The sequence below is a fragment of the Oculina patagonica genome, chromosome 1 (assembly GCF_052425735.1).
Source record: "Oculina patagonica isolate OP01 chromosome 1, crgOcupat, whole genome shotgun sequence".
NCBI classification, from domain to species: domain Eukaryota; kingdom Metazoa; phylum Cnidaria; class Anthozoa; order Scleractinia; family Oculinidae; genus Oculina; species Oculina patagonica.
This window is the reverse complement of record NC_135758.1, coordinates 7,702,515-7,713,672: the sequence shown is the minus strand read 5'-3', so window position 1 is coordinate 7,713,672 and position 11,158 is coordinate 7,702,515. Positions and strand designations below refer to the sequence as shown.

At 38.8% G+C, this 11,158-nt stretch overlaps 1 protein-coding gene and 1 long non-coding RNA gene across 2 annotated transcripts; one reads left to right on the top strand and one right to left on the bottom strand.

The window, feature by feature from the left end:
* The first annotated feature begins 889 nt into the window (after nucleotides 1–889).
* LOC144653977 (transcription initiation factor IIA subunit 1-like) lies at nucleotides 890–10,670 on the top strand. Its single transcript, XM_078514113.1, has 9 exons — nucleotides 890–1,037; nucleotides 1,115–1,216; nucleotides 2,797–2,944; nucleotides 3,315–3,430; nucleotides 3,662–3,737; nucleotides 6,220–6,455; nucleotides 7,806–7,934; nucleotides 8,649–8,744; nucleotides 10,025–10,670. The coding sequence occupies exons 1-9, from the start codon at nucleotides 1,017–1,019 to the stop codon at nucleotides 10,130–10,132; spliced, it is 1,032 nt and encodes a 343-aa protein (XP_078370239.1). The 5' UTR covers nucleotides 890–1,016; the 3' UTR covers nucleotides 10,133–10,670.
* Nucleotides 1,254–1,702, bottom strand: LOC144653988 (uncharacterized). The gene is made up of 2 exons (XR_013570860.1): nucleotides 1,638–1,702; nucleotides 1,254–1,536 (listed from the first exon to the last, which is right to left on the bottom strand). It is a non-coding gene; the product is annotated as an uncharacterized LOC144653988 (long non-coding RNA).
* Nucleotides 10,671–11,158: the final 488 nt, after the last annotated feature.

Here is an 11,158-nt window from a genome sequence, read left to right as displayed (position 1 = left end):
TGTATATTTCCTTTTTTGTAATGATTAGTGCAAAGAAAAATTGCTTTAAAGACGAAGAAATGTCCTCACCATGCTCATGCTGGCGTCTTATCAGATTACACCATGGATGCGATTTCTTCACTGGATCTCCTTGTGTTTTGTTACGCAGCGAAGCAACTGATGGCCCCTGAGAAGCTTTCTAGCCTTTTTTACAGCCAAAAGCGGCCCAATATTTTCCATTCATCTTAGAAGATGACGAAGGAGTATTATTAGAATCAAAACTTTCGCTTATGTTCCGAAAAACGCGAAAAAACACGGGCTAATTGCCGAATCCTCACTGTAATCTCTCTTCACGCTCAGCCACGGGTCACCGGTAGCCTCGCTATCATGTCTGCGCGGTTACTATTCCAATATGGCGCCGGGAACTAGCAGAAAATTGAATGTGTCCGAAAATTCGAACTACTGGCAAAAAATACACCAGAAACGAAAAACGAATCGGAGATGCAAAGCATTGGAAAACAGTCTGAAATTGGAATAGTTCCCGAAAACTGGCACAACCTGAAAAATTCAAATGACTAGAAAGTTTAGAGTTATTCGAAAATTTGATTAGACGAAAATTTCTGAATTCTGACAGAAAATTGATACAACCAACATAAAATTCAAACACACAAGCAACTTATTGTAAAACAAAATGCAATAACAAGTAACATAATCCAAAGTTTAATTATGACGGTAATCACCCACCATACGAGTTTCTTCGGACTTTTCAGCCTGTTCCTTGTTTCTTCCCATGCACCAGCTCCACTGCCGTCGGCTATTCCCGGCCGCGCGATCTTGGTACAGAAAATCTATCATCCCATTAACCCTTGCAATCTGCATCCGATTCCTTATAGGGCTTGCATAGGAGACAATAAAAGAACCCCCCTATTGGCCACATAGTTGTTAGTATATAAGTCCCTCGCCTCGAACAAGAAGGTGGCTTTTTCAAAAGCCCAGCGCTAAGTAAAGAACCGGTGTAATCGCAAAGTTGCTCGAAAATGGCAACTTCGAATGTGGTGGTAAGTTTCTGGGCCCGTTTGCCGTTTGTGTGGCATAAAAATTCGAAAGTTCCATTAAATATGTCATTTTCTTCCAGCCCAAAATTTATCGTGGCGTGATCGAAGATGTGATCAAGAACGTGCGAGAAAATTTTCTAAACGAAGGTGTAGACGAACAAGTTCTTCAAGAACTTAAACAGGTAAGCGTGACGTTGTTAAAGTCAAAGACCAAAGAGGGAATTGGCTACACTTTATTGTTTTGGGAAAGTTTTTTGTGCTATTCAATTAAATTGAAGACGATTCGAGGCGAAATGCGACTAGCGTCGAGCTGCGAAGACCCGTAAATCGCTTAAATATTGACGAGTGTAGTTTCTATCAAAAGCTAGACTTCTGGTTACAAGTATACAACGATACGGAAATTGAAAACAATATTCCCAGTAAATAAAAGTAGCGTGATTTCTGCTCTGCCATTTGTATTAAGACAGCCTCATCAGTTCTTTGTTTCGCCGTCTATCAATCCCTAAAATTTGAATTGATTGTCGATTAAAAAAAACTATTAGCATGCCCGTATGGAAATAAGTTTTTAAATCAAACATTTGAAGCATGTAGTGTGCATTATACTTATCCGAACTTGTACATCGAATTATGCAGTATTATACAGCCATCACTTGCATGCGCAGCGTTTTGTCCGTTTTCAGAGCGTTTCCTGGCCTGCGATATGAAAGCAAAAATATTGAGGCCGAGTGCTGATGTGTTACAAAGCACTGGGACCGAGTAGTCGCATAATCATAGGGAGGGCTGATACAGTGTTTGATTTGTACCAAATAGTATAAGAAGAATAGAGTCGCATTGCTGTTTTTTATTATTTATTTATTTAGCCCAGAAATAAAGCTACCTCTCATTGCGAATAAAAGCCACCGCCGGTGCACATTAATTATTATTATGATTATTATTATTATTATTTTTATTTATTTATTTATTTATTTCAATTTTGCTTTGAGCCACATTAATTATGGCTCAAAGCAGTGATGGGGCTAGTGCATTCTTGCCTCCCGAGGGCATGTCCCTCTTAGCCGGCAGAGCCTAAGGCACGAGGAACAAGTGGCTCTGGGGACACATGATTTGATTGGCTAAATTTATAACAAGGTAAATTTAAATTTAGCAAATGAAATCAACCATTTATGAATCACTTTATTTTAAGGTATTGTACATGGTTGATTTGATTGGCTAGATTTAAATTCTTTTTGTTGAAAATCTAGCTAATCAAAACATGGTCCTCAGAGCCACTTGTTCCTCGTGCCCTAGGCTCTGCCAGCTAAGAGGGACAAGCGACTCTGGGGGCGAGAATGGAGTTAGTGATGGGTGGCTGTTTTTGAAGGCTTGTGTTCTTATATATCACAAAAAAAAAAACGATGTGGTAAAATGTTTTGAGTGGAACCACATTCTAAAAGGTGTAACAGTGGCCAAATGTGGTTAATTTGTCTTTTACAACAACAGTAAAAATTTTCCTGCTCAATAGAAGGAAGATCAGTGGAAAAAAGCATATTTTGTTACCTTTTCTGCTTTATTAAAAAATTTACCTCCAGTGACATTTGCCAACTCTCTGGACTTTATTGACTTTTATGGCAAACATTGCAACCATTTTTCACATCTGAAAGTTACAGGTACATCATATTACAGTCTGTTCAACTATAGCTTTGGACGAATAAGCGTCCTGGAATTTTGCTATTTTTGCAGTGTCAGTGACTAAATATTTAAATGTGCTTTATTTTTGGGGCAGATTTGGGAAAGTAAACTTCTTCAGTCGAGAGCTGTGGATGGGATGCCTGCTGAAGGCCAGCAGGTACAGCGTCAACAATATGTGTACCCTCATGGTCCCCCAGTTGCTTCACAAGTCCCGCAAACAATTACAAGAGAGCAACATCGAGGTATGTGTTACACTACATTTATTTTTATACTGATCGCAGATCAATGCACTATAAACACATATCCACTGAAAGGTTAACACTTACAGTATTTCAAGTTTCAAGTTATGTTGAAAACGCTGATTGTTGAAGAAACTGACATTGATTTACATGTACTTGTTGTGGTTTAAAATAATTGTTCTTGGTTCATTTTTTTTAACCAGTTTGACATTGATTTTTATTTTTCTTTATTTCAAATTAATGGTAATGAATACAATTACACTGTAGATGTAAAGGAAAACCAAAATCAAACTGGTTTGAAAAATCTTAAACCATAAAAACATTTAAGTCACAACATAATTGTACATTTGTAATATTGCACTTCTGTTTGCAGTCAATATCGCTCCAGCCACTGTCAGAGTCCCAGAAGCTGTAACTCCGCAACAAGCAGCGAGTGGTCAGACGGCTATTCTGTACCCATCAACTCATGCTCACGCCTTGGGGCAAATGGTATAACGAGTTATATAATTATTTTTTTTTTTTTTTTTTTTTTTTTTTTTTTTTTTTTTATTTTTTCACTATATATATAATTATTAATGATTTGTTAATATTCATTTAACGAGAAAAGATTTCAAGGAAAATCATGACGGAAGGTTCAGTATGAAGAATTAAGGCTTGCTAGTATTTATGTTATTGAAAGTTATTAAAAACTAATAAATTTAAATTATCATTTGTTAACAGACTGCAGCAGCTTCAGCAGCCACAATGGCCATTCCTGGAAATTTGTCGCAAATCCAGCAAGGAACTGCATCGCATGGTGAGCTTTTTGAACCTGTAGCAGCGGTATCTCACGTGGATTGCTATTCCAAATTTCTGTACAAATGTATGGTTGGGTCACACGTTGCCTGCGAGCAGGCTCTCTATCGGGGGCAACGTGAATATTGAACTCTTCGAGCGCCAAAGGCGCGATCCCGCGACCAAAATTGAGAGCCTGCACGCACGCCATTGAATTTCAAATCCGGCGCGTTCGTCCACGAACGCAGCACTCTGATTGGTCAAAAATGACAGGCTCAATTAATGTGAGTAAAACCAGAGTCCATATCAAAGCCAAATCAACTACGGCCGGCGTCTGTGAATACCGTATTTATTCGATTAAGCGCCCTGGGCGCTTATTAAATTTTTGGACCTTGAGAGTGGGTGCTTATTCGAGGTGGGCGCTTATTCGAGGCTGGGCGCTTATTAAATTTTTTTTGATTTTCAGCAAATATTAAGTTTATATTTGTAACAAAACAATAACAAAACGTGAAGATGTACCATTGAAGCAGCAATTTAATTGTTTATTAAGAGTTTCTGTACAATACTAAGAAAACTCAGTCATGGGTGAAGTCTTCTTTGTAGTACATAGTCAATTTCAATAATCAATACTCCTTTTATGGACTTCAGTTTTTTTCTTGGGTGGGGGTGGGCGCTTATTTGAGGCTGGGCGCTTATTAACTTTTCCTACCTTAAGGGTGGGCGCTTATTCGAGGTGGGCGCTTATTCGAGGTTGGGCGCTTAAACGAATAAATAGGTACGCGAGTTCGTTCAGCAGCGTTCATGAAGAATTTTGGAAACTTTTGCTTGATTCTAACGCTCTCCTTAAATAACAAGAACAGGAAGATGCAGTAAATTGTCTTCTAGAAGGACAAGATGTTTTTGCCGTTTTGCAAACCGGTTACGGTGATTGCTTCATATTTCAACTCTTTGCAGTGGCAATGGCGGAGAAGAAAGTTTACGAGCGACTCTCAGACACTATCGTTTTAGTAATATGCCCACTTTCCAGCATAATTGAAGACCAGGTGAAGGAGGGACAATCGATGGGTTGAACTGTGTTGCTTTGCAAGATTTAACCGGCGTTACGAGGGTCAGTTTGCAGTTGATTTTGCATCGGCTGAGAAGTCCGCGACAGTCGGATGAAACGCGCAGGAGAATAAAGCAGCTTTACAAATGCTGTTCGCAGAGTGATGCTCACTAGTTAAGTTCGATTTTCTGATTTTTTTTAGGACACGAATCGCACACATGGCTGGACAAACTAGACAATTTTGCGAATTGTTTTTCAATTTGTTCGTACATCTGTCATCATTTGTCCGCGGCTTCCATCGCGATTTGACGCTTCAAGTAAATTTTCCGTTTACATGCGAACCTATTTACCAGTTCCACATTTTACCAAAAATGTACACTTGCAGATACAGGAACATTCACTCTCTTTGTTTACACCTTTTTTCGAAATAAACGCACGAGCGTTCGATCGATCTATGAAGAGCCATCGATCGATATATTGACACTGGAAGCGTAGCGAGTTGTCAACAAGTTGTCACATTTTGAGGGGCCGGATTTGAATTTCAATGGCTTGTGTGTAGGCTCTCCCTCTGGGGACTCGCTTCGCCCACGCACTCGCGCCTTCGGCACTCGCGGGATCGCGCCTTCGGCACTCGAGGAGTTCAATAATAATATATTCACGTTTCCCCTGAATAGAGAGCCTGCTCGCAGGCTAGGTCACACGCTGTTAACGCGTGCCGATATAGCCGGGTTCGACCGCAGCCACCCAGCCATACATTTGTACAAACATTTGTACAATGAATCTAAATGCAAACAGTGAGTTTCCCATGGTCCTGTATATTAAAGGGACTGTGTCACAGATTTTAGCCAAATTTATGCATGGGAAATGACTATCCAATTATGCCTGCATAAACACAAGTTGTTAAAACGCTCGAGTAAGCACGATAATAAACATCACATTGAAACTTGCTGTGCTTTTTCATTAAGTATCTCTACCTGAAAGGAAATTCTAAGAAACACAAGGTCAATTTTCCAAGAAAATTCTAACCAAGAAATAAAAAATCTGAGTTTCTGGCCTCAAAAATAGGGGGTCGACTTATACACGGGGTCGACTAATACACGGGTAAATACGGTAAACTACGGAAACCTTATGGCCGTTTATCATACTTTCTGAAAAAAAAAATGTTCTTGAAACTTGACAACGTGCACAGATGAACAGTCTTTGTAAAGGCGGTTAACGATGAATAAGAGTTTGTCACTCGGGACACAGAAAAGTTTCCATTGTCCGTATTATCAGGTGTCCATAATAAGTGGGTTAATTTTAGAGAGAAATAAATGAACTTTTCGTTGGGACAAACAAAACTGTCCATAATATTGGGGTGTCTGTATGAAGCAGATGACTGTAGAGCCGGGGGTTTCACTGTTAATTAACATTTTAATAAAATTTTTGGTTGTTTATTAATAATTATTTATTTTTACAGCTTATCCCACAGTGAGAACAATACAAACAACACAGCAAGTTGGAAGTCTTCCACGAATTGCTAATACCGCACAACCTCGTCACGTCATAGGCACAACAACACAGCAACATGTCATTCAGCACCAACCAAGAATTGTAGGAAACACGCAAGTAGTCCGTGGCTCTCAGCCTTCAACAACACGAGTCGCCCAACCCCAGGTTATCCAGATGACGCAGTTACAGCCAGGCGATAACAAGGTTAGTGTTGGGCCGCGTACATTGTTTGGGAGGCACAATGGCCTAATGGTTATTGTGCTGGACTCCGGTTCGAGCCATGAACAGTCACTGCATTGTATTCTTGAGCGAGACACTTTACTCTCATAGTGCCTCCCTTCAACCAGGTTTACATGATTGTATAAATAAGTACTGGTGGATTTAATGCTGGTAGGGTAACCCTGCGATGGACTAGCATCCCATCCAGGATGGTGTAGGAATACTCCTAATCCAACCCTCCAAGTTAAGACCATTTTAGTCGCCATGGCGACTAAAATTTTGGAGCTGGCAACTAAATTTGAACCAAGGTCGCCAGCCTGGCGACTAAAATTAAGAGGAATGATTGAAAGCATCAGCTTAATTTGGTGACTAAAATTTTTCACTGGTGACCAAACCTTGAGTAGTTGGTGGCCAAATGGTCACTAAGGAAAAAAGTAAACTTGGAGGGTTGTAATCACATATTGCTATGGAAAGCAGGATAAGCTCCAGTCTGATGGGCCACTAGGCTTGTTTGCAGACTTAATGTTGTTTCCTTACCTCGCCATGTACATTGTTTAGCTGTAAATGAGTTATGGCATCATTGAGTCTATTTTGGGCATAGCAGCAGTAGATAGAAGAAAGGTTCTTTTGATCAGCCCTTCTGGAATGAAACTGCCAGCAATTTACCCCTTCTTTAGGTCATGGGAAAGCACCCTTCGACAATTTGCAGACAAGCATACTAAATATTATTCAACAAATGCATGTGTTGCCCATATATGGTCAAACTGTTATTGTTATCTGTCATTTGTACATAACAGATTATCCTGTCTGTGATATATTAAGTTTGCCATGATTCGTCCAACGTCTTGCAAAGCACTGCATTACTGCAGTTCTAGTCTAGTGGCAAAATGTGTTTCATTGACAATTTGTTTAATAATAAAACAATTATCTTGCTCAATCTTGTGGAATATTGTCTGATTTTAGCCCATTCAGCCATATTTATTTATTTATTTTCTTTCTTTCTTTGTTTCTGTATTTCTTTTGGTGTTTGTCTATTTCATTTATTTATTTATGTACATGTGAATAAGACAGACTACTTGTATACACTGTATGAGAGGAGTTTATAGTATTGTCAGCACAGAATGATATTAAACAAAAATTGCTATGTTTTCGTGGATGCAAAAACAACTCCTGAGCCCTTATACAATTGCTATAAAATTTCTATTCACAACCCACTCCCTTGAAGAGGCTTACTTTATTTTTTTTGTTGTACAGTGCTGAATGTCAGTGTAGACTTTGATTTACACGTACTTTGTTGCTTTATTACTGACAGCAGTTTGAAATTTCTGTTTGCAGCCTCCAGGAATCCAAGTCATTCAAGTGGATGGAGCCAATGATAGCGATAGTGATGATGGCGATGATGATGATGATGACCTAGATGAAGATGGCAAAAAAGACAAAGGAGAGGATGACGCTGATCTTGAAGTAAGTGCTGTGCACTCTTTGTCTTAACTCTTGTGGGTGGCTCACTGTGCTCGAGTAACAAACTCTTGTAGCCTTCTTGTACAGCTTTCATAAAAAGATGAACAGTGATAACAGTTATGGCAATTCAATCAACTGTTTTGCAGTCACATTAATTTTTATTTGCCCCCATAATCCAATTCTCATGCAGTAACCGTTTTTATATAATAACCTGAATGGTACGCGCCTTTTGATTGGTTCTTACTTATGATCTATTAGAGTACAGACGTATAGATGACGTCACACGGTGGTGTGACTCGCGCACGTGATCAGAGTTCATAGTACAAATCAGTATATAAAGTATATAGTATATAGTATATAAAACAAATAGATTCAATTTTGCCGTGGGTCTGTTCAGTTATAGATCACAGAAGACGTCAAAATGTGGTAAGAACAACAGTGACCCACCCTTGCGGCTCGTGGGCCACTTTTTTTGTTCTTACCACATTTTGACGTCATCTGTGATCTATAACTGAACAGACGCACGGCAAAATGGAATCTTTTTGTTAAATAGTCAACAAACCCATTATGTCCTGGCAAATAAGAATAACTGAAAATAAGTCCCACTTTTACAGACGTTCTCTATTATGGGCACCCGATAGTGTCTGTTATAGTGGGAGTTGACTGTATTTGTACTTTTGATTTTTTTCTGAGACAATTAACGTTTCTTTATTGTAGGATGAGGACCCTCTTAACTCAGACGATGATGTATCTGACGATGACCCCGCTGACCTGTTTGATACAGATAATGTTGTTGTTTGTCAGTTTGACAAGGTACTGTAAATTCAATCTTTGAGTAGAAAGCATTTTCACTCCAAGAGCCGCCGTTAGCTCAGTTGGTAGAGCACGGGACTACCATGCAGGAGGTCTCGGGTTCCAGTCCCAGACCGGACCAACACTCAGGGTCTTAAAATAACTGAGAAGAATATGCTGCCTTTGCAATGACATCTGCAAATGGTTAGATATTCTAGTCTTCTTGGATAAGGATGATAAGCCATAGGCCCCATCTCCTGCATCTGCTCTGGTCAGCAGGGAACCTTAAAGAACCCACACACTTATCGCAAAGAGTAGGGCACGGAGTTCACGGAGTTGTGGTCCGGCCTTGTTCTGAAATTAAATTGGGGGCATCTGCAAAATTTCCTCATTTATTGTACACTGCTAATGCAGCCTGGTCTAAGTCTCATGCAAAGTGTTGTAAAGCGCATTGAGCTTATGAAAATGCACTATATACATGTAAATAACGTTATTATTCACATTATTAATTACAGTTTGGACTGTGATTTTAACTTGGACTATGTAATTTGATGAATGGAAGAAATCCTTTTATAGAAAAGATCATTCAGCTGAAAGCTCTCTGGCAGTTTTATGCAGTCTGTTATTTATTATGCTGTATAAGGTGGTCCTAACTTTATTACTTATATGTGAAATTATATGTGAAACTTTAGTACATAGCATTTTGATGTGGTATTCATCATACTGTACATTTTTTTTTATCTCTTTTTTTTTTTTTTTTTTATACACGCGATCGTGGGGTAAAAAAAAAAAAGAATTAATAAAAAAAAAATAAAAATTTTAAAAACAAAAAAAAACAAAAATACAAAAAACGCAGGAAAGGGAAGGTGGGTGAAACCGCAAAAAAACGCTTTCCTTATTCTGATTGCTGTATTTTCTGTGGCATGGTATAAAATGTGGTTCTACATGTAACTTATCTGTGGACTTATCTTTAGAGTTTGTTCATTGAAATGAAAGCTGTTAAGCAGCATTAGCAAAAAGTAATGTTTATTATGCTGTACAAAGAAGCTCAATCTTTTGAATCTGGAGATGAATTGCTGTGGCCTTTCAAATGCATGTTATTGAGCAGTACACTACTTTCGTGTGGCACTGTTTGTTGAAATACTTATTAAGAGCGTTGTATATGGAGTTGTCACAGCACAACAATAACGGCAACAAAACGAAACATTTCCTGGCGCTCTGTAAGTAAGCAGTGTACAAAAAATTGTATTAAAAAAGTCGTTACATTTCAGCGTCTAAAAGCTTGATTCTTTTCCCCCCAGATTGCTCGGACTAGAAACAAGTGGAAATTCCATTTGAAAGACGGAATAATGAATCTTAGAGGAAGAGACTACGTATTCCAAAAGGCAAACGGCGAAGCAGAGTGGTAGCCAGGATGATGGACAATGAATATTGTAAAAAGAATCTTAAAAGTGTAAAAATTAACAGAGGAAAGAAGAATTTAAAGATTCAGACGGCATGTAAACAGCGACATTCAATTCTCGTACAAGTGTTAATTACGCAGGCGTGCTTTCATCACTGCAAGATGGCGTTCCAATTACATGTGATTTAAAACCCCACTTATAAAAACCCTTAAGCTCCGGCCTGTATGGGCCGCTAGGCTCGACGCAGACTTTACTTATAAAAGCCCAACTATGTAACATGACAAAATGTCCAGGGCGATTACACTCATGTTGGTCTTTAGAGAAGACTGTTTCGCCGGTTACTCGTTTCGTAAGATCGAGACAGTCAGCCTCCGTGTGAAGAAGTACCAGAACTTTGTCAAGACATTTCCACCAAAGGAAAACGGGACTCTGCACAAAAGGTGGAAAATCAGTGATATAAAAGAAATCGAGAATAATTATTAATAAATAATGATTAAATTATGTTACCTTCAGGACAAACCTCAAATAAACAGCAAACTTGTTATCCTTTCTCTGTACTTTGGAAAACTCCATCAAGAAAGTTTTATACTGGGTAACTTAAATTATTGATCAGTTACAGTAAGTTGGCGAGATTTATACTGCGCTTTCTTGGGATTCCTGAAAAACTCTTGGAAATTTGAAAGTTCCTTCCAGGGCGATGTAAAACTACTGAGAAATTGTTTTTGTAAATTTGTTAAGCGTCCTGAGATTGTTATTTTATTTTATTTACCCAGAAAACTCCTGGAATTTCATAAGCTCTGTTAGTATAGTGCAAACCCTGATACTGCTGCAAGTCGATATTGGTGTGAGATTTTAAGGCTGTTAGTGGGAACTCTATATGGAAGGTGCTATTACAGCTATCGTGAAGTGTTCTGAATTTCTTTTGTTTCCGATAAAACAGCTAAATCTGGGTCCACTCTGGAAACGGCAGGGGAAGATATCCATCAAGGGTACATTGTACTCCTTCGCTGTGAAGGGTATGGTTATAAGGGT

Coding starts and splice junctions, on each gene's coding strand:
- LOC144653977 (XM_078514113.1), top strand. CDS start 1,017: ATGGCAACTTCGAATGTGGTG. Junction 3,431..3,661: donor CTCACGCCTTGGGGCAAATG/GTATAACGAGTT, acceptor ATTTGTTAACAG/ACTGCAGCAGCTTCAGCAGC. Junction 8,745..10,024: donor TTGTTTGTCAGTTTGACAAG/GTACTGTAAATT, acceptor TTTTCCCCCCAG/ATTGCTCGGACTAGAAACAA.